We start from the raw sequence: 24270 nt of genomic DNA on the forward strand, positions 1-24270 counted from the left end.
ACAAAACCTGGTCTGAAATTCAGCAACTCTGCTCTATACATTATCTAGCACTATTTTGCAACATGCGCTGACAAGTTTACAATTGAAAATTTTATTACACTAAATCAATTCTTTTTCATTTTATGTCAAGGCCCCACTCATGAAAACATGGAAGTAAAACAAATTTCTTCAATTTCTAGCACCAACGGTACCATTTAGTTATTCCAAACTTTTTCCACGTAAACACAATTAAACTTTCATTACATGAATTACATATGAAATGTCCTGGAATATTTGAAATAAATTTCAAAAAGCAGTTTCAACAGCCACCAGAAATTCTCCATAATTTGAGTTGGTCCAATTGTACCTCCTATTGTCAGAAATGTTGTAGCTTTTCATTTCAGATTTGTTTAGAGTTGAATCAATTTAAAAAATGCTATGGGGACAAACTTACCAGATTTTTTAAATCACTCCATCATAGGCAGCCATGCCTTCAGCTGCCTAGGCGTTAAACTCTCTAGAACATAACATAAGAAATAGGAACAGGAGTAGGCCATACGGCCCCTCGAGCCTGCTCCGCCATTCAATAAGATCATGGCTGATCTGATCATGGACTCCGCTCCACCTCCCCGCCCGCTCCCCATAACCCCTTATTCCTTTATCGTTTAAGAAACTGTCTATTTCTGTCTTAAATTTATTCAATGTCCCAGCTGCCACAGCTCTTTGAAGCAGCAAATTCCACAGATTTACAACCCTCTGAAGAAATTCCTCCTCATCTGTGGAAACATCCTCTCTGCATCCACCTTGTCAAGCCCCCTCATAATCTTATACGTTTGATAAGATCACCTCTCATTCTTCTGAATTCCAATGAGTAGAGGCCCAACCTACTCAACCTTTCCTCATAAGTCAACCCCCTCATCCCCGGAATCAACCGAGTAAACCTTCTCTGAACTGCCTCCAAAGCAAGTATATCCTTTCGTAAATATGGAAAGCAAAACTGCACGTAGTATTCTAGGTGTGGCCTCACCAATACCCTGTACAGCTGTAGCAAGACTTCCCTGCTTTTATACTCCATCCCCTTTGCAATAAAGACCAAGATTCCATTGGCCTTCCTGATCACTTGCTGTACCTGCATATTATCCTTTCGTGTTTCATGCACAAGTACCCCCAGGTCCCGCTGTACTGCAGTACTTTGTAATCTTTCTCCATTTAAATAATAACTTGCTCTTTGATTTTTTTTTCTGCCAAAGTGCATAACCTCACACTTTCCAACATTATACTCCATCTGCCAAATTTTTGCCCACTCACTTAGCCTGTCTATGTCCTTTTGCAGGTTTTTTGTGTCCTCCTCACACATTGCATTCCCTCCCATCTTTGTATCATCAGCAAACTTGGCTACGTTACACTCAGTCCCTTCTTCCAAGTCGTTAATATAGATTGCAAATAGTTGGGGTCCCAGCACTAATCCCTGTGGTACCCCACGTTGCCAATCAGAGAATGAACCATTTATCCCTATTCTGTTTTCTGTTAATTAGCCAATCCTCTATCCATGCGAATATATTATCCCCAGCCCCTTGAATTGTAACACCACTTTTTTTTTTAAAAAAAGAGAGAAAACAGGGAATTATAGACTGGTTAGCCTGACATTAGTAGTGGGGAAAATGTTGGAATCAATTATTAAAGATGAAATAGCAGCGCATTTGGAAAGCAGTGACAGGATCGGTCCACGTCAGCATGGATTTATGAAAGGGAAATCATGCTTGACAAATATTCTAGAATTTTTTTGAGGATGTAACTAATAGAGTGGACAAAGGAGAACCAGTGGATGTGGTGTATTTGGACTTTCAAAAGGCTTTTGACAAGGTCACACAAGAGATTGGTGTGCAAAATTAAAGCACATGGTATTGGGGGTAATGTATTGATGCGGATAGAGAACTGGTTGGCAGACAGGAAGCAGTGTCAGGATAAACGGGTCCTTTTCAGAATGGCAGGCAGTGACTAGTGGGGTGCCACAGGGCTCAGTGCTGGAACCCCAGCTATTTACAATATACATCAATGATTTAGATGAAGGAATTGAGTGTAATATCTCCAAGTTTGCAAATGACACTAAGCTGGGTGGCAGTGTGAGCTGTGAAGAGGATGCCAAGAGGCTGCAGGGTGACTTGGACAGGTTAGGTGAGTGGGCAAATGCATGGCAGATGCAGTATAACGTGGATAAATGTGAGGTTATTCACTTTGGGAGGAAAAAACACAAAGGCAGATTATCTGAATGGCAGCAGATTAGGAAAAGGGGAAGTGCAACGAGACGTGGATGTCATGGTACATCAGTCATTGAAAGTTGGCATGCAGGTACAGCAGGCAGTGAAGGCGGAAAATGGCATGTTTGCCTTCATAACTAGGGGATTTTAGTATAGGGGCAGGGAGGTCTTATTGCAGTTGTACAGGGCCTTGGTGAGGCCTCACCTGGAATATTGTGTTCAATTTTGGTCTCCTAATCTGAGGAAGGACATTCTTGCTATTGAGGGAGTGCAGCGAAGGTTCACCAGACTGATTCCCAGGATGGCAGGACTGACATTTGAGGAGAAACTGGATCGACTGGGCCTGTATTCACTGGAGTTTAGAAGGATGAGAGGGGATCTCACAGAAACATATAAAATTCTGACGGGACTGGACAGGTTAGATGCAGGAAGAATGTTCCCGATGTTGGGAAAGCCGGAACCAGGGGCCACAGTCTAAGGATAAGGGATAAGCCACTTCGGACCGAGATGAGGAAAAACTTCACTCAGTTGTTAACCTGTGGAATTCTCTACCACAGAGTTGTTGATTCCAGTTCGTTGGATATATTCAAGAGGGAGTTAGATATGGCCCTTACGGCTAAAGGGATCAAGGGGCATGGAGAAAAAGCAGGAAAGGGGTACTGAGGTGATGATCGGCCATGATCTTATTGAATGGTGGTGCAGGCTCGAAGGGCCTACTCCTGCACCTATTTTCTATGTTTCTATGTTTATCTTGTGCAGTAACCTTTTATGTGAGACCTTGTCAAAGGCCTTCTGGAAGGCCAAATATACCACATCCACTAGTTCCCCTTCATCTACCCTGTTCGTTACATCCTCAAAGAATTCCAGCAAATTTGTCAAACATGACTTCCCCTTCATAAATCTATGGTGACTCTGCCTGACCTAATTTTGCTTTTCCAAATGTTCTGCTACTGCTTCTTTAATAATGGACTCCAACATCTTCCCAACCACAGATGTTAGGCTAACTGGTCTATAGTTTCCTGCTTTTTGTCTGCCTCCTTTTTTTTTTTTTAAATAGAGTAGTCATATTTGCAGTTTGCCAATCTGCTGGGACCTCCCCAGAATCCAGGGAATTTTGGTAAATGACAACCAATGCATCCACAATCCCTGCCGCTACTTCTCTTAAGACCCTTCGGATGCAAGCTATCAGGTTCAGGGGATTTATCTGCCTTTAATCCCATTATCCTAAGTATCACCTCCTTAGTGATTTGATAAGTTGCTCCCCCCACCTAGCCCCATGACTATCCACTGTTGCAATACTGTTCAAAGGAGGACATTTGGGAAAGCAAAATTCGGTTCTCGTGTCAGGTTTTGTTTGATAACACTCCTGTTGATTTTACTACTAATGTTTTACTACGTTAAAGGTGCTGCATAAATGCAAGTTGTTGCTGCCCACGGTTTGCAGTTGGGAAATGGAGAATAGGGAGGGCAAAAGGAGAGACAAGAGGCATCACTGTCAATAGGATTTCGGTAAATCAAAACGGTACCCATGAGAAAATGTTCTTGTATTTACACTTGTACTCTAAAATATAGATTAATCATTTTCAATTTGGACGGTGCTTGTGGAGCAACACAACACTCCAAATAGTGTTGGCTGTTACACATCTGTCACTGGTTATCATCATCATCATCATCATCATAAGCAGTCCCTTGAAGCGAGGATGACTTGCTTCCACACCAAAAAGGGATGAGTTCACAGGTGTTTCAATGAAGGACCCAATATCTCAGATACCGAATTACATCTTGAAGGATGGAAGATGCCCGTGCGTGGATTTTTTTTTTTTTTTATAAACGTGTGGTGGCTGTTGCACACCAGCCACCACACAGGCTTGACAGAGCTAGGTCTTGGTCCAGTGACAAGGATTACCCAAGACGACTGGAGACCAGCTCTGTTGCATGGACCTAGAGCTGGCTTTGTACTAGTGAATAAACAAACACCACTAATTCAAGTAAATGGCATCTGTGGAAGGTGAAACATTAGTACAGATCCCATACCCATGCTTAATTACCACTCTTATTTATATACTGAGGCACTGCTAGTGGTGGCTGCAATTACACATTGAAGCATTTTAAATTAACTGATTTTTCTTATAGCATATTGGTGGCATTACACTAAATAAGGCAATGACGAGCAGGTTAAACTTATAAAACAAATAACCAAGTATATTGAATTCCACCTCCAGCATCATGGGTTTACAACTATAATTTGGCTCAGTGCTAGCCATAGGGATTTTAGGGACTTTAGAAGACATATCTTTCCATCAGTCGTTGGTTCGCTGAGCACAGGAATGAGATTCCCCAAATGACAGAAATGTGGCATTGATAATATACAAATTACAGAACATGTTGCACTGAGGATTAATTTCCGTATTTTAAAAGCATCCTGTAAACCTCAAAGCATTATTAAGTAAAAGTAGCAAAATAGGCACGTGAAAATCTACACTACGGTTTCTGGCAAAAATTACTCAATCCATATCCCAAACATTATGACACCACACCAAGTCAAACCAAGGGCTAGGTTTATACATCAGTAACTTGAATGGTACAGGTATGAAGAAAGCAGGTAGTAGAATAATAATCAACTGTCCACTACAACTATTGCATCCCAGAGTGCTATCTGCCATTTTGATCTATAGCACCAATGCACAGATTTTTGCAGGAGGCTCAGCTGAGCCCATGCAATATAAGCCAGAGCAGCTCCACACAGCAACCCAAGATCCGAGATCTCTGCAGCATACCCATCACATAGGGAGTTACCCTCAAATCCTACAAAGTAGCTAGGCTTAGATACTAAACTGTGACTTTATCCAAACAATGAACTCCCAAATGGAGCAAATGTCAAAGACTACTGCACCTCACAGTGGATGATCACACACTTGACATTCTTGCAGTTTTGTGATCTTGACTAAGGGGTTAGAAGAAAAGAAAAACAATGGTCGTACAAACATATTAGAAGGGAATCATCCTTTTAAATTACAGTAAAAGATGTCCAAATCAAAAATTATTTCTAACTGAAGTTAATGTAACAGGTGTTTAGGGAATTGCATGACGTGCAGATAATTTTAAAACTAAGCAATTATATAATTGTTAAGTCAGTCGTGGCTCAATTGGTAGCACCCTCATTTGAGTCAGAGGTTACAGGTTCAAATCCCACTCGAGACAAATCTAGGTTGACACTCCAGTACAGTACTAAGGAAGTGCTGCACTGTTGGAGGTGCTATCTTTCGGAGGAGACGTTAACAGAGGCACTGCACTGTCTGCTCTCAGGTGGACGTAAAAGATCCCATGGCACTAATTCAAAGAAAAGCAGGGGAGCTATCCTGTGTCCTGGCCAATATTTAATCCTCAATCAACATCACTAAAACCAATTATCTGGTCGCATTGCTGTTTGTGGGAGCTTACTGTACACAAATTGGCTGTCGCGGCGACTACACTTTGAAAAGTACTTCATTAGCTGTAAAGCGCTTTGGGACGTCTGCTGGTCATGAAAAGCACTACAGAAATCTAAGTCAGTCTTTCTTCCCATTTTTAAGATCAGTTAAATTTCTGGTCAACCATAAGCTAAAGTTCTTCAGCTACGAATTTTACTTACAAATAACTGTTCATTTTTAGAAGGTGTGTCAGTTTGTACTTTTTTCTTTCAAAAAAATCTATGCTATGCTAGACAACCAATTTCCAGCTACATTTTAATGAATCCCAAGACTAGCATTCCAATTCTACCACTGACAAGAAATCTAAGCTACGTTTTGGACATCAAATTTCTAAAACCATAAACGCTAACCCAAGTTTATGGATTATAAACAGACGCCACACTCGCTGTCAGTTCGATAAACCATTGCTGGTTTGGCAAACCAATGCACATCCACCCATTTTCTCCAATTTGCCGAAACTCAAAACAAAATGCTAACATGATCAGCATATTTTATACGTTCATTATAAGTCAGATGCCAGCTTGTCCCAACACAGCTATTTCATTTAATATACCCCAAATTACTTTTTTTGTTGTTGCTTGTTCATTCCCCTTTCCTTCCTTGTTACCCTGCCTTTCTCGCCCATCACCGCACATTTAATTTTCTTAATGAACTGTTCTCATTCCCCATCCCAAACAGCCAATTTCACCATCTGCCAAAGCATCAGCAGCGCACAATGAGGTACATACTCTAACTTCTAAACTGTATCTTATGGGGAAAGCATTTCACCAAAGTTCTCCACTCCCCTAAAACTGCAACCTATTATGCAGGGAATCTAGGAATATGTCCGACCACTCCATGGAACATATGAAGTACTACAAAATTCTTGTAGACAATTACAAAATACTGTATTGTGAAACAATTTTAAATAGACTATAATTCTCAGACATGTCGTCAGCAAGACATCCATTTTGAGTTGTTAGTTCCTGTTCAAGTACAGGCAAGTCTAACAGTAACAGATAAATGCAAGGTGCAAAATAATCAGCTGAAGAGTCCCTGCAAATGGGCACAATTAGCAGAAACTCTGCAAGAACACAATCAAATCAAGATAAGTGTCCATTCACCACCTTATTGCAAGATGAGGGTCCCTCAGGAACACACATTTGGCCACACTATACTAAAAAAATTATAGCAGTTTACTGCACAGATGGAGGATATTTTGCCCATGCCAGCCCTTTACTAGAGCTATGCAAAACACATCACTATCTTCCTATACTTCAAATCTTTATCAATTCTTTCCATAAAAAAATGCAATAGCTGCCTCGACTACCCCACCCAGCATAAAGAAATTTATCCTAACCTCTCCTCACTGGAGCATTTTAAAATTGGTGTCCCCTTGTCATTGACTCCCCAACCAGAGGAAATAGTCCCTTCACCCCATTAAAATCCTTCATCCATTTTAATAACCTCTTTTAAATCTGTTCTTAGCCATCTATGCTCCAGTGGAAATAGTCCCAACATTTCAATTTCTCCTCAACTATAATTTCTCATCCCTGGTGAAACCATGCTGTATACACTCTGGCTTTAATATCCTTCCTATATTGGGACATTCAAATCTACTGTGGCCTAACCAATGCTTTGCACAAATTTATTATCCATTTGTTCTTGTACTCTATTCCACTGTGCACAAAATCAAAAATACTGTTGGACCACCTACACTTTCAACAACTTGCATTTGTACAGCATCTTTAACAAAGAAAATGTACCATGGTGCTCGAGGCATGGAGAAAAACAGACTTCTAACCAAGGAAGAGATTTGAAGGGGGAAAATCAAAGGTTTAGTCAAAAGATAGGTCTTAGAGACTCTTGAAAGAGTGGCAAGAGTGGTACTTGGAAGGAATTGAAAAGACTAGGACCGAGACAGCTAAAGGCAGTGCCACCAATGGATGTATTTGGATCCCTAGTTTTCCTGTTCCATTTTTTATTCATACCAAAAGTCAGTATCAGGCAAGCTTTTACCCTTCTGCTCCAGAGCATGTTTCTGTCCGGTCTGAACTTGGTCAGAAACCTACATTACAATGGTGACTCCACTCCAAAAGTACTCCGTTGGCTATAATGCGCTTTGAGACGCCTGGTGATATAAATAAATAAATAAATAAATAAATCCAAGTCTCTCTTTCTTTGTGTCAGGCCACTTGCTTTACAGTGACAGGTGTACTGACCCACTACCTGGTATTCTAAAGCTCAACTTGCCCAGCACAATGGATTTCTAAACCAAATCAGTTGGACAATTTGTAACCCTTTTTAAAAATAATTATACGGATTCCTTGTTTTCCCCCATAAAATGCATTACTTCACTCTTTGCATTAAACTGAATCTGCCACATGCTCACCAATTCTGCTAATCTATTTATATTCGCAAACTCTAGCCCTTTGTCAAACACCCCTACTTTTGTAATCCACAAATTTTGATATCGTGCTCCCTGAAGCCACAACCAATTCATTTTTTTTTTTAAAAACACACAAGTGAACACAGCATCACCTCTGGGATACACCACCTCCAACTCTTTTCCAATCACCAATTAACCCGAGCCCTTTGTTTCCTGTCCAATCAACTTTCTATCCAAGATGCTACATTTCCTCTTATACCAAACACCACAATGTTTCTAACAATCTGAGACATTCAAACACCTACTAAAATTCCATATACACATCTATATAACTTCCATCATCTATAATCTGCACAGACTGAAGGCATCAAAATTGACTGCTTCTCAGAGTGTGGTCAGTCACAATCCAAAATAATTAATTTTAATTCCTCAAGCCAAGCAGTGACCAACCACTGCAAGTAAGCATTAAATAGCAGAGTTGGATAGCAGTTGAACAATTGCACATTATGACTCACGATCAAATCAATTAACTAGCAAAAAGGATCTGTTGTATCTGGTCATGCCACCCAATACATAATCTTAGTATTAAGTTAAAAAGTTAAAAAGTCACACTTGTAACTTGCATTGTATTATTTCATCAGGAAATTTTCCTAGTATTTCCTAATACTATCCTAATATCAAAACAAATTAGTGGTCATAATGACTGGATGGATGCATTTTCTGGACTTTGTGAGGAAAGCTCAGTTAGGCAACAGATAGGGAACGACAACTGGCTTGGGCTGAAATGGGGGCGGCTGGGGCAGGTGGAGAAGAAGAGGGCGCAACAACCAGGAGTGCAACTCATTACTAGCCAATGACACCTGCTGAAGTGCATGAGGACACTGGGTGTGAAGGACAGGATCAGATGTTGATGCCCCTAGAATCAAATGGCTGCTAATGAGAATGTGCAAAGAAGGGTTGCGAATGTGGTAGATGGATAGAGAATGTGGCAAAAGGATTGAGATAGGGAATCATGGGAAAATAGCAAAAGAAATGTCAACTGCAGAATCGACAGAAAAAAAGGGGTGACCAAGAGTTGAAGTTGAGGTTAAACACGGGTCATGAGAAAGACGCAAGGCGGCACAAAGAAAGCAATCCTAGATAGGAGGGAAAAAGTAATAGCTTTTACTGATAAGGAGGAAGGGAAACTAATTGGGTTCTTTACTGATAAGGGAAGACAGTGTAGCAAAGCTATAACTAACCTGACCCTGACACCAGCCCTAATTGGGAGACTTTTTTGCTTGCCATTGGATGTACTCGGGGGGGGGGGGGGGCAGAAAGGGATTGGATAGACCAAGTGCTAATCAAATGTGTTCTGTTTTGAAAATGTATAACTGTTGTTGTGTCACGCTGAAAAGGGGCTTGTCCAGGGGAAGGTAAACAGGCTCTGATTGAGAGTGTCCCTTTGTCTTGACAAGTCCCGGCCGGAGAATCTTCAATAAAGATCCTTTACAGAAAAAGCAAGGTGTTCGTGTGTCAGTATATTCGCTGAAACAGATTGAGGGAAAAAGAATCCGTATTAACACTAACATCCAGTCCCATAAAGAATAGCCACTCCCTTTGACAGTCAAAAGCATTACCATCTCTAAATCCCACACCAACATCCTAGAGGTCACCATTGGCCAGAACCTCAACTGCAGCAGCCACATAAATGCCATGGAGACAAGAGCAGGTCAGAGGCTGGGTATTTTGCAGCAAGTGGCTCACCTCCTGGCTCCAAGCCTTTCCACCACCTACAAGACACAAGTCAAAGTGTGAAATGTCCTAGATGGGTGCAAGTGCAACACTAAGAAGCACAACACTATCCAGAACAAGGCAGTCTGCTTGATCAGCACCCCATCCACCTCCTTAAACATTCACTCCCACCACCAGCGTCATTCTCCAACTGTAGTGAGCACTATCCACAGGATGCACTGCAGCATATTATGGCTTCTTCAATAGTACCTCCCAAACCAGTGACCTCCACCGCCAGGCAGGACAAGGGCAGCAGGGGGATGGGAACACCACCACCTCCATGTTGCCCTCCAAGTCACACCATCCTGACCTGAACATATAATCACTGTTCCTTCATTTTCACTGGGCCAAAATCCTGGAATTCCCCACCCAACAGCATTGAGGGAGCACCTTCACCACATGGGCTGCAGTGGTTTAAGAAGGTGGGCCATCATCACCTCAAGGGAAACACGGGATGGGCAATAAATGTTGACCTTGCTAGAAACTCCCATAACCTTTAGAATTAAAAAAAAGTGAAGTACCATACAATTAATAATACCTTGCCTTCAAGATGATGAGAATTGAGAAATAGAGCGCAGATAAAAAAATTCTCCTCCCTATCTGACTCTTCAATGAAGTATGGTTCCGTGGATGCTCATTATCCCCAGTACCTAGCAAAACTAACTATTATTCACAGGACTCTTGATAGCAATCAACTCAATCAGGTGTAGCTGAATAGCAATCAAGTACAAGGCCCTACCTAATTTTCCTTCTGAGACGAGGGACACTGAGGCCAACAAATCACTTGAAAAACGCATCACAGACCTGGAATCTTCCTAATCTGTCTGACTCACCTACTCACTGCCATACCCAGTTGAGTCACTGAGAACAATGGAGGAAAATAACTACAATGAAGCTGCATTTCAGTGGGGCAGGATCAACACCACAACATTCTTCCACGCCAAGGAATGGCCAAACGACCAATGAAACTCAAAGCTTCTATTTAGTGAGCGTCTTCTGGCTGGTCGCCTCTGCTGGTCTTGTCCGTGCCCGGATGGCCCTTCCAGTGGGCTCCACAGGGACTGTGGAATACCTGATAGATATCTATAATATGATTTAGCATTCAAGTTTCTTTTGGTTTTTGTTCAGATTAGTTTTTATGTCTAAATTATTGTATTAGCTGCACCTCCTTACAAGGGGGTACCTGCAAATTTGTCTCTGTTGACAACGCTGGGCCATCCAGCATCACCCTTTATCGATCAAAAAAGGGACTACCATATGGTAGGGAATGTGGCAGCATGGTTAAAGGACAAAATAGTAGTAGCAGTTAATGGATGTTTTTCTAGAATGGTGGGATGTGAACAGTCGGGACCAGTAAAAATGCTAGAATCTGTTATTTTTCTTAGGCGGTCCCTCGTATCGAGGATGACCTGCTTCCATACCAAAAAGGGATGAGTTCACAGGTGTTTCGATGAGGACCTGATATTCCAGGTTCCGAACTACATATTCAAGGGTGGAAGATGCCTGTACATGGATTTTTTTTTAATGTGTGGTGGCCATTGCAGACCAGCCACCATACGGGCTTGACAGAGCTAGATCTTGGTCCAGTGGCAAGGATTAACCAAGACGACTGGAGACCAGCACTGCTGCACACAGACATATCGCAGTGTGGGCTGCCCCGTGCTGCCCCTGGGCCCAGGCCTCTTCTGGGCCCTGAACTCTCGCCTCTCCTGGGCCCCGATCACATCGCTCGTGTGCCCCAATCTCTCTCCGTTCCTCTGCCCCGGTCATTCGCTGCAACTCCACCATGATCTCTCGCCACAACTCTGCCCTGATCATTCGCCGCGTCTCTGCTGTACCTAGGCCCTGTTGATGTTCCTGCCCACGCTCCAATAGGCGACCTGGATTTTGGTAAAGTCACCCAGTCGCCTTCCTCGAAGCCGTCTCCCTCCTACAATGGCTCGTTATTAATCTTAAGGGACATGGCAACAGGGCATTTGGAAAATCACAGTATGATTAGGCAGAATCAACACAATTTTATGAAAAGGAAATCATGTTTGACAAATCTATTTGAGGGTATAACTAGCAGGGTAGTTAAGGGGTAACCAATGGATGTAGTATATTTGGATTTTCAAAAAATATTCGATAAGTTGCCACACAATAGGATGTTACACAGAATTAGGCTCATGGGATTGGTGGTACCCTGTAAACAATGGCATGGATTGAGGATTGGTTGTACAGAAAATATAATGGGAATAAACGATCATTTTAAGATTGGCAGGCTGTAACTAGTACTAGTGAGGTGCCGCAAGGATCAATGCTTGGGCTTCAGCTATTTACAATCTATATCAATTACTTAGATGAAGGGACTGAGTATAATGTATCCAAGTTTGCTGGCAATATTAAGTTAGGTGTGAAAGTAAGCTGTGAGGAGGACGTAAAGAGGTTGCAAAGGGATACAGACCTGTTAAGTGATTGGACAAGGTGGAAGATGGAGTATAATGTGGGGAGTACAAAATTATCCACTTCTGATAGCAATAGAATTTTTTTGTTTTTAAAAAGACTTGCGTTTATATAAGCACCTTTCACGACCACCAGACATCTCAAAGCGCTTTACAGCCAATGAACACTTTTGGAGTATTGTCATTGTTGTAATGTGGGAAACGTGGCAGCCAACTCCACAGCAAACTCCCACAAACAGCAATGTGGTCATTTTTTTTTTTTAAATGTTGATTGAGGGATATATATTGGCCAGGACACTAGAGATAACTCCCCTGCTCTTTTGAAATAGTCGCATGTGATCTTTTACGTCCACCCGAGGGGGCAGATGGGGCCTCAGTTTAACGTCTCATCTGAAAGACAGCACCTTCGACAGTGCAGCACTGCCTCAGCACTGCGCTGGAATGTCAGCCTAGATTTATGTGTTCCAGTTCCTGGAGCCAATGTGTTCAACTTTTAGAGAAGAAAAGAGTCAGATGGGGTCTTTAAAATCATGAATGGGTTGGACAGGGTAGTGGAGAGAATGTTTCCACTTGTGGGAGAATCTAAAACTAGGGGCCATAAATAGATAGTTACTAATAAATCCAATAGGGGAGACAAGGAGAAATGTCTTTACTCAGAGTGTGGTTAGATCATGGATAGATCGTGGAACTCACAACCACAGGAAGTGGTTGAGGCAAATAGCTGAGATGCATTCAAAAGGAAACTAGACGAGTACATGAGAGAGAAAAAATAGAAAGATATGCTGAAAGGCTGAGATGAGGCAGGTGCAATGGGGAGGAGACTAGTGTGGGTATAAACACCAGCAGAAGATTAGTTGTGCCAAATAGCCTATTTGAGTGCTGCATATTCTAAATAATATTTCATTATTTATAAAGTGCTTCAGGATGTACTAAGGCTGTGAATGGCACTATATATGTACAAGTTTCCTTCTTGACAAATTTTATCAATTTCTAATCATTTAGTCAGCAGGGCCAGAAGGCAGTTTACTAGGGAAAAATGGGAAACTCATCAAGATAGTTCACTTTACAGAAATTATCTCAACACCAAAACGCTCACGTCAAAAATAGAGAAAAGAGTTCAAAGTATAGGAGTTGAGATTGGAAATAATCTGATTTCAGTGGGCTGAAAGAGGTCCACATGCAGGTTAGCAGAACAAAGTGTGAATTAGCAGTAGGACATATTTTAAAAGGCGAGAGACTAGTAAATGTGAATTCAGAGGGATTTGGGTGTCCTTTTACACAAATCAAAGTTAACATGCATGTATAGCAGGCAATTAGGAAGGCAAATGGCAGGTTGGCCTTTCTTGCAAAAGACTTCAAGTACAAGAGTAAGGAAGTCTTGCTGCAATTGTATAGGACCTTGGTGAGAACACACCCAGTGTGTACAGTTTTAATCTCCTTATCCAAGGAAGGATATACTTGCCTTAGAGGGGGTGCTCCTATTTCTTTGTGATATAACTAGCTAAAAACAATCTGGGTTTGTGTGTTTGGGACATTATAAAAATTTGCTGACCACACAAAAATAAAAAAAAAAGTGTGGTTAAATAAAGTCAGCTGGAATATGTTTCAGGAGGACAGACATGCTGTGCTATGTTGCCAAATCACAAGTATAAATCTGAGGCAGTCAGATTCACAGAAGGAAACCATTGGATCTATAGTGTCTGTGCAAGCCGAAAAAGCTATCTAGCCTAATCCCACTTTCCAGCCCTTGGTCCATAGCCTTGTAGGTTACGGCACTTCAAATACTTTTTAAATGCAAAGAGGGTTTCTGCCTCTACCATGCTTTCAGGCAGTGAGTTCCAGACCCCCACCAAACTCAGTGAAAAAAGTTCTCAACTCCCCTCTAATCCTGCTACCAATTACTTTAAATCTATGCCCCCTGGTATTGGCCTCTGTACAAAGGGAAATAGCTCCTTCCTATCCACTATATCCAGGCCCCTCATAATTTTACACACCTCAATCAAGTCTCCCCTTAGCCTCCTCTGTTCCAAAGAAAACAACCCCAGACTATCCAATCTTTCCTCACAGATAACATTCTCCAGTCCTGGCAACATCCTCGTAAATCTCCTCTGCACCCTTTCCAGTACAATCACATTTACTTGTAATGTGGTGACCAGAACTGTATGAAGTACTCCAGACTAACTAGTATTTTATACAGTTCAAGCATAACCGCCCTGCTCATATATTCTATGCCTGGGCTAATAAATGCAAGTATTCTGTATGCCTTAACTACCTGCTACCTTCAGGGATCTGTGGACATGCACTCCAAGGTTCTTCTACACTTCTCAGTAGCCTATTTATTGTTTACCCCCTTGCTTTGCTAGCCTTCCCAAAATGCATTACCTCGTACTTCTACGGATTGAATTCCATTTGCCACATTTCTGCCCACCTGACCAGTCCATTGATATCTTCCTGCAGTCTACAGCTTTCTTCCTCACTAGCAACCCTATGGGCAATTTTTGTATCTGCAAACTTCTTAATCATGCCCCCGATAATGAAGTCTAAATCAATCATAAAATACCACAAAAAGCAAGGGAGCCAGCACTGAGCCCTGCAGAACCCCACTGGAAACAGCCTTCCAGTCACAAAAACAACCAGCCGTCACCCTTGGTTTCTTGAAGCTGCATAATTTTCTGTAACCGCCATATCCCCAAAGTCCTTGAACATGTCATCACCTTTTTCCCCACAAATCCTTGTTTGAACCTTTCCAATCATATTTCCACCCATGCTACAGCACAGAAATGGCCCTAAAGTCACATATGACATCCACTGTGATTGACCATGGTGCATTATCTCTCCTCATCCTCTCCATAGCTTTTTGATATGGTTGACCACATCACCCTCCTGCAATGCCACACCTTCATTATCCAGCTGCATGGAACTGCCTTCTCATTCCACTGACTTATCCAGTCATAGCTAGATAATCTCCTGCAATTACTTCTCTTCCCGCTCCCTCACCATTAGCTCTGGAGTTTCTCAAGGATCGATCCATGACCCCTCATTTCTCATCTACATGCTATCTCTCATGTCTGAAGACATGACATCAGGTTCCAGATGTATGCCGACAACACTCAGCTCTACCTCACCAGCATCTCTCTCCAACTTTGCACTGCCTGTGTTGTCAGACTGTTTCTCAGAGTCCTGGATGAACCGCAATTTACTCCAATTAAAAATTGGGAAGACTAAAGTTGATGTCTTCAGCCCCCGCCACAAACTCCATCCCCCTCCCTGGCGACTCAGACTCAACCAGACTATTCACAACCTTGACATCCTATTAGAGCCGGAGCCTTTTCGGACTCCATATCCTCTTCTTCACAAAGACCTCCTACTTCAAAATTCCTATCACCAGTCTCTGCCCATCTCAGCTTATCTGTTGCTGAAACTCTCTTGCATGCTTTTGTTACCTCCCAACCTGACTATTCCAAAAGCTCTCTTGGACCCTCCATAGCCATGAGCTCATCTGAACCTCTGCTGCCTATATTCGAAACCACACTCACTCACCCATCAGCCCAGTGCTCACTAACCTACATTAGGTCCCAGTCCACGAGTGCTTCAAATTAAAAATCCTCACTAGTCTTCAAATCCCTCCATAGCCTTACCCCCTAGCTCTCTATGAAACCTGCAGCTCTACAACACTCCAAGAACTCTGCTGCCTCCAACTCTGAACTCATGTGCATCCCCCATTCTTGACAGCCGTGCCTTCAGCTGTCCAGGCCCAAAGCTCTGGAATTCCTTCCCTAAACCTCTACTCTCTCCACCTTGCTCTCCTCCTTTAAGACCATGTGTAAAATTTACCTCACAAAGCTTTTAATCATCCATCCTAAAATCTCTTTCTTTGACTTGGTGTCAATTTTTGTCTCATTACGCTCCTGTGAAGCACCTTGGTTGGGACGTATTCCTACATTAAAGGTGATCCAAGTAATGGAAGTGATCAGAAGGCCACAGGACTGTTTTAGTGACAAGAGGACAGAAAAAAAATTGGACTGCAGTCCTGAACAGGGGGAGGCCAAGAGGTATATGATACCAAGTACAACAGGAAAAGGTTAGTCGAATTCCCTTTCAGTTAAACCACAACTGCAACACAAAGAGCAATAGTTACAAACTGGTTTAACATAACTTCACAAATGGGATCAGGAAGCACTTTATGCAGACGTCAAAACTCAAAGACCTTTCAGATAAGGTAATTGAGACAAAACTGGAGTAGTTCGAGGCAATTAGATACTGTGATGATGGGGAGGGGTAAAAATAAGATCCTAGATTTCAAGACACGATGCGTTAAATGGCCTTCGTCACTACTTTGTGATAAGACAGTAATACAACAGGAAAAAATCTGAACATAAATTAAGTGCATCTAGATGGAAATTGAGCAAGAGGCCTGACCAAGTCATTAAGTCAAAAAGTGATTTTGAATATCCCTACAAAAAGTATTTACAAAGCGCTCTAATAAATTTTAAAATAAATGTCTACTGTAGCCCGAGCCTGTAAACTATGCTTAGTTGACAAGTCGGACGACGTGTTGCAGCTTCTGTCTGCCTCTTGTCATTATTTCCGTCAGAGGAAAAGGCAAATGTTGTGGGCTTTCCACGTATTTGGCGCATCAGACTAACTAACTCCCGGGTGGAGTTAGGAATCTCATCCGGTTACTGGCGACCTCCGAGTGAGACTACATTACATACACCAGCCAAGTAGCGAGCTCCAACAACCATATTCCCCAGGAATTTACTATAAAAAAAGCGGGGGGGGGGGGTTTAAATAGGAAAACCAGATTCATGGTGGGGAAGAGGGAGAGCCAAGCCTTCTCTTATCCGCACAACATCTGCTCAAAAACCAGTTTCACACGAAACTAGTCTCGGAGCCACTTTTTATCTTCAAAATGTTCCCCAACATTGCCCAACCCAGATAAGGCGAATGTTTCTCAATCAATTGAGAAATTGAAACCTTTACCAGCAAGTCGGTCTATTAAAATCAGCACTTCTCGCAGCTTTCAGATAGAAAGCACGAAAGAAACACCGAAATGTATATTGTACACACACACGCAGGATCGATGAGTGTAAAGATCCTTTGGCTTCTTTTCGCAAGATATACATCCGACCGATAAATACAAAGCGGAGAGGAAGAGCTGGTTTCCAAAGAACAAAAGCTTTTTTTAAATAAAAACTAAATAAAATTGTAGAGGGGGCGCCGACCACAGCGGCGGGAGGGAGGGGAAAGTGTTGAAGCGGGGGGAGAGGCAGAGTCCCACAGGATAGCCCGGGGAATCCGAGCTCGCACATGAGTCAGACAGACCGGCACACCCTCCGGGGGCTGCACACACACACGGACTAGAGAGTGGAAATGTGCTGCTTAAATCCAGCGGAACCGCCAACCACAGCAGCCGACTCCCTTCACAAAAAGTGAGTTCACACACACCCCCGCCCGCCTACCCCCGAGAGAGAGAGAGGAGCCTCCGCCTTCAGCTCTGGGCCGAAGCTCATATGATGCAGGGCCCGGGGTGGTGGGAGAGTGAGAGCGAGTGTCCGGCCGGCCCTGGGGTGAGGGAAGAGAGGGAAGGTGTGTGGGGAGGGAGGAGGATTGAGTGCACGGCCCACCCCAACACAGGGAGGGAAAGGAAGGGAGTGGGCCCGGGTGCAGGCAGGCGGACGGGCGCCGCCGGGACGGTGTGTGAAGCGGGGCTGGGGGAAGAGGGGCTGGGGGAAGAGGAGCTGGTGCCGCCGCCGCCGCTCTTCCCCGCTCCCGGGTTTTTCCCTCCTCTCTCTCCCCCCCGCCACCTCCCCGGCCGCCCTTTTACCTGCACATAGTTGGTCTCGCAGTAATCCGCCACGCGGCCCAGGTTCTGGTAACTCTCAATCAGCGCCCTCTTGCCGGCGGGGATTTCCTCCTCGAGTAACATCTGCAGCTCTGCCATCTTACATCTTTCTGCATCGCTTTATTACTCGCTCGCTCGCAACCGCGCGAGTTCCCTCCCTCCCAACCGCGCCGGGCACTCTGGGAGCCCCGGCTCCACTCGCCCCGCCTGCAGCGGCAAAGCATGCTGGGGCTTGTAGTCCCTCCTCCCTTCCCCTGACCTGGGCTGACAGCCAAGCTTTCCTTTTCGTTCCCGCGATGTGGGCGTCAGTTATTACCCATCCGTCAGTGAGTCTAATCCCAGAGTCAGTTGTGGCTCAGTGGGTAGCGCTCTCGCCTGGAAGTGAGAAGGTTGTGGGTTCAAATCCCATTCCACATTTTAAAAAAAAATCTAGGCTGACACTCCAGTGGCAGTGCTGCACTGTTGGAGGTGCCACCTTTCCGAGGAGATGTTAAATCAAAAGCCCCATGTGCCCTCTCAATGTGCACTGTCCAATATTTAGCCCTCAATCAACATAACAATAACAGATTATCTGGTTATTATCACATTGCTGTTTGTGGAGAATTTGCAGTGCACAAGTTGACTGCTGCATTCCCCACACATTACAACAGTGACTGATTACACTCGAAAAGTTGGCTGCAAGCTAAGTGTTTTGAGATGTCTGATGGTCATGAAAGGCACAATATAAATGCCAGTCTTTCTAAGTGCACCGCCTTCTTAAACCGCCACAGACCATGCAGTGAAGGTGCTCCCGCACTGCTGTAAGGGAGGGACTTCCAGGATTTTGACCCAGCGACGATGAATGAGTGGCAATATGTTTCCAAGTCAGGTGTGTGACTTGGAGGGGAATTCCCATGCACCTGCTGCCCTTGTCCTCCTTCTAGGTCATAGGTTTTCGGTTCCTGCCACAAACTCCGTTCCCTAGCCACTGACTCAATCCCTCTCCCTAACATCTGTCTGAGGCTGACCCATACTGTTCGCAACCTTGGTGTCATAATTTACCCTGAAATGAGCTTCCGACCACATATTCCCGGTATAACTAAGACCATCTATCTCCATCTCCATAACAAGGAACATTCACGGCAAGTAACATTCGCGCCACACAAGTGCCAGGTAATAACTATCTCCAACAAGCGAGAGTTTAACCACTGCCCCTTGACATTCAACGGTATTACCATCGCTGAATTCCCCACCATCAACATCCTGGGGGTCACCATTCACCAGAAACTGAACTGGACCAGCCACATAAATACCGTGGCAACAAGGTCAGGTCAGAGGCTGTGTATTCTGCGGCGAGTGTCTCATCTCCTGACTCGCCAAAGCCTTTCCACCATCTACAAGGCACAAGTCAGGAGTGTGATGGAATACTCTCCACTTGCCTGTATGAGTACAGCTCCAAAAACACTCAAGAAGCTCGACACCATTCAGGACAAAGCAGCCCGCTTTATTGACACCCCATCCACCACCTTAAGCATTCACTCCCTCCATCACTGACATACCGTGACTGCTGCAGTGTGTACCATCTACAAGATGCACTGCAGCAACTCACCAAGGCTTCTTTGACAGCACCTCCCAAACCTGCGACCTCTACCACCGAGAAGGACAAAGGCAGCAGGAGCATGGGAACACTACCACCTCCACGTTCCCCTCAAATTCACACACCATTCCTGCTTGGAAGTATACTGCCGTTCCCTCATTGTCGCTGGGTCAAAATCCTGGAACTCCCTCCCTAACAGCACTGTGGGAGTACCTTCACCACACGTGATATGTCCTTACTATACAGTACAAATGCACACGAGGGCCATACTAGAGAGAAGGTCACTCTGTGACCAGTAACCTTTATTCGAGCACTGAAGTGATGAAGGTGGGTGGAGCTTCCCCTTTTATACCTGAAAGTCCAGGTTAGGAGTGTCTCCCACAAGTTCACCACCTAGTGGTCAGTGTTCTCACGGTGTACAACTGAGGTCACTTTATATGTGTAGCGGCTCTAACAGCATGCTCAATTTGGGAAGACAGTTACCAAAATAGTTCAGGAGCCCTAGGAACGAACGCAGCTCCGTCGTGTTACGGGGTCTGGGTGCTCTCTGGATCGCTTCCGTTTTGGAGGCAGTAGGTCTGATCCCATCTGCTGCTACCCTCATCCCCAGGAATTCTATCTCTGGAGCTAGGAAGACGCGCTTCGCCTTTTTCAGTCGCAGACCTGCCCGGTCCAGTCTGCGTAGCACCTCCTCCAGGTTGTGGAGGTGTTCTCCAGTATCGCAACCCATGTCATCTTGAAAAACCACCGTCCTTGGAATCGACTTTCCATGTTTCGTTGAAAGATTGCAGCGGCCGAGCGAATCCCGAATGGACATCTGTTGTACTCAAACAACCCCTTGTGTGTCGTGATGGTGGTCAGCTTCTTCAACTCACTCGCCAGCTCCTGGGTTATGTAAGCTGAGGTCAGGTCCAATTTTGAAAAAAGTTTGCCACCGGATAGCGTCGCAAAGAAGTCCTCCGTTCTCGGTAGCGGGTTCTGGTCTTGGAGTAACACCCGATTGATGGTGGCCTTGTAATCACCACATATCCTGACCGACCCATCCGCCTTGAGCACCAGCACAATCGGGCTCGCCCAGTCACTGAATTCGACTGGCGAGATGATGCCTTCCCTCAGCAGGCAGTCCAATTCGCCTTCTATCTTTTCCCGCATTACGTACGGCACCGCTCTGGCCTTGTGGTGTACTGGCCTGGCGTCCGGGTTTATGTGAATCACTACCTTGGTCCTCATGAAAGTGCCAATGCCAATGAAATTGTGAGTCAAATTTGTCCAGGACCTGTGAGCATGATATTCGCTCCACAGAAGAAATTGCATTGACATCGCCCCATTTCCAGTTCATGACAGCAAGCCAACTCCTCCCCAGCAGTGCGGGACCGTCCCCCAGGACAATCCAGAATGGCAACCTATTCTCCAAATCTTTGTGGCTCACAACTACAGTGGCGCTGCCTAGCACCGGAATGATCTCTTTTGTATGTGTCCGTAGCTGTGCGTCAATCAGCAGGAATTTTGGTCTCCTGGCCTTGGATGCCCACAACTTGTCGAACTGTTTGATACTCATCAGGGACTGGCTGGCCCCCGTGTCTAGCTCCATTGATACTATGATGTCATTGAGGAGCACTTTAATCATTATCGGTGGCGTCTTGGTGTATGAACTGTATATATATTATTATTTTTTTTTTTTTGAAATTCATAGCCAATCGTTCCAATTCTTTGTCAAATCACAAACGCCAGAGGTCACCTTGCACACGCCAAGGATCACTCTGCGCCAATGCTCTTAGCCAAAAGGCCTAGAGCCACTGCACCGTTCCTGGAAGTACTGCAATACCAGGTTCGTGCCATGGAGGTGGATGGGTCAGGTCCCCCACACACCTCCGTGGAAGTGGATGGGTCAAGCCACCCCACCCACCTCCTGTTTCCAAAAAAGCAAGCATATACCTTCCTGATCCAGGGAGAACCACCCGGAGGTCATGGTGGCTACTCCCCTGTCAGGTCAGTTACGCATGATCTTAGCCAAAAGGCCGCGAAGCGTATGAACTGTATATATGCTCCACATGAACTCGCTGAACTTCAGCATCCAGCGATTTTCCCCAGTGTCCATTTGGCCTCGTAGGGCTTATATCGGGCCCGTCCTCCTCGTACATCAACCTGGCTGCAGGCTTCCTGCACATACGCGCCAAGCGACCACTGACGTTGCAATTTCTGCAGGTATATTGCTGATACCTGCAAGCTCTGGCTGTGTGTTTGCCTCCACACCTCCAGCATGAGCCATTGTTGGAAACAAAAGGTCCATTACCGGTCGATCGTCTCTGACTGTCGCTGTAACTGTCCTTAAACACACCATTGACAGGTGTTGATGGCCCCATTACTGGCTGAATTGCCCCTTGCGATGGCATGAATCGCCGTTCAGCTTGCCATTGTCTCTGTTGATTTCCCCCTTTGGGTTCGACTACATGCTCGGGCATGTCCGATTGCCCCTGTCTGCCTGGAGAACTGTGTGCCGCATTAACAATGTTGACTCCCTGTCCATTTGCTGCATTTAAACCAAGATTTTTGTCAAACATCATTCTGGTCTCTTCCTCCCCTGAGATAAATGTCTGGGCCATCAAAGCCGCTGTTTCCAGGGTCAAGTCTTTGGTCTCAATCAGTGTCCTGAAAACCCCAGCGTCCCCGATGCCCTCAATAAAAAAGTCTTGCAGCATCTCCACTCTGCATGCATCTGGGAACTTACATAGGCTCGCCAATCGCCGGAGGTCTGCCACGAAATCTGGAACGCTTTGCCCCTTCTCGCCGCCGGTGCTTGTAAAACCGGTGTCTCGCCATATGCATGCTGCTAGCCGGTTTAAAGTGTTCCCCGATCAACTTACTGAGCTCTTCAAAAGTCTTGTCCGCCGGCTTCTCTGGCGCTAGAAGGTCCTTCATCAGGGAGTACGTCCTGGATCCACAAACCGTCAGGAGATGAGCCCTGCGTTTGTCGGCCGAATCCTGTCCCAGCCATTCCTTAGTGATGAAACTTTGCTGTAGTCTCTCAATAAAATCGTCCCAATCATCACCAACACAGTACCTCTCGTCTGTGCTGCTAGTGGCCATGCTCGCATGGTTTAAATCCCAGTTTCTCGTCGCCAATGGTATGTCCTTACTATACAGTACAAATGCACACGAGGCCCATACTAGAGAGAAGGTCACTCTGACCAGTAACCTTTATTCCAGCATTGAAGTGATGAAGGTGGGTGGAGCTTCCCCTTTTATACCTGAAAGTCCAGGTTAGGAGTGTCTCCCACAAGTTCACCACCTAGTGGCCAGTGTTCTCACGGTGTACAACTTAGGTCAGTTTATACATGGATTACAATGACAGTTGAATGCATGACAACAGGGACTGCAGCGGTTCAAGAAGGCAGCTCAGCACCATCTTCTCAAAGGCATTTAAGGATTGGCAATAAATGCTGGTCTTGCCAACGACGACCACATCCCATGAACTAATAAAAAAAAACATTGCCCGTCTCTGCCCCTGCCTCAGCTCATCCACTGCTGAAACCCTCATCCATGCCTTTGTTACCTCTAGACTTGACTTTTCCAACGCACTCCTAGCTGGCCTCCCGCATTCTACCTTATGTTCTCCCCCATTCTGCTCGGCTGCCCGTGTCCAAACTTGCACCAAGTCCCACTCACCCATCACCCCTGTGCTCGCTGACCTACATTGGCTTCTGGTTAAGCAATGCCTCAATTTCAAAATTCTCATCCTTGTTTTCAAATCCCTCCATGGCCTCGCCCCTCCCTATCTCTGTAATCTCCTCTAGCCCCACAACCCTCGAGATGTCTGAGCTCCTCTAATCCTGCCCTCCTGAGCATCCCTGATTTTAATTGCTCAACCATTGGTGGCCGTGCCTTCTGTTGCCTAGGCCCCAAGATCTGGAACTCCCTGCCTAAACCTCTCCACCTCGCTACCTCTCTTTCCTCCTCTAAGACGCTCGTTAAACTTATCTCTTTGACCAAGCTTTTGGTCATCTGCACTAATTTCTCCTTATGTGGCTCGGTTTAAATTTTTTTGTCTTGCGATACTCCTGTGAAGCATCTTGGAACATTTTACTACATTAAAGATGTTATATAAATTAAAGTTGTTGTTGTTGTTTGGTTTGTGAGGTGCTGCCTGACTTCTGAAAATGTGTTTATAATGCCTTTTCTAATAAAACCAAAAGCAGACACCAAATCCCTTTTAAATACCTTGGTTTAATCCTCCCTCAACCATCTAAACTGAAGGGAATGCATCCAAGATTATGCAACATGACATAATTTAACTCTTTAAGCTCTGGTATCATTCTGCACTGTACGCCTTGCAAGGCCAATGTATATCTTTCCTGAGATTCGGTGTACAAAACAGGAGCATTTTCAAACAAAATTTGACATTGAGCCGCAGAAGAATATAGTAGGTTAATGACCAAAAACTTGGTCAAAGAGATAGATTTTAAGGAGCAACTTAAAATAAGAGAGAGGCAGAGATGTTTTTATGGAGTGAATTCCAGAGCTTAGGGTCTAGGCAGCTAAAGGCATGGCCAGCAATGGTGG

At 44.6% G+C, this 24270-nt stretch overlaps 1 protein-coding gene and 1 pseudogene across 7 annotated transcripts in view; both read right to left on the reverse strand.

Annotated features, from left to right (window-relative positions):
* abi1a (abl-interactor 1a) overlaps nucleotides 1-18301 on the reverse strand; it is a 115923-nt gene extending 97622 nt beyond the window's left edge. For all 7 annotated transcript variants that reach the window (XM_070881463.1, XM_070881460.1, XM_070881458.1 and 4 more), the window contains exon 1: nucleotides 18117-18301. In XM_070881463.1, coding sequence (XP_070737564.1) covers nucleotides 18117-18233 — 117 coding nt within the window. In that variant the 5' untranslated portion in view covers nucleotides 18234-18301. The remainder of the gene's footprint in view (nucleotides 1-18116) is intronic.
* A 3200-nt stretch (nucleotides 18302-21501) lies between these two features.
* LOC139264926 (U2 spliceosomal RNA) lies at nucleotides 21502-21740 on the reverse strand (annotated as a pseudogene).
* Between the last annotated feature and the right edge of the window lie 2530 nt (nucleotides 21741-24270).

The sequence above is a fragment of the Pristiophorus japonicus genome, chromosome 5, assembly GCF_044704955.1.
Source record: "Pristiophorus japonicus isolate sPriJap1 chromosome 5, sPriJap1.hap1, whole genome shotgun sequence".
Lineage (NCBI taxonomy): Eukaryota > Metazoa > Chordata > Chondrichthyes > Pristiophoridae > Pristiophorus > Pristiophorus japonicus.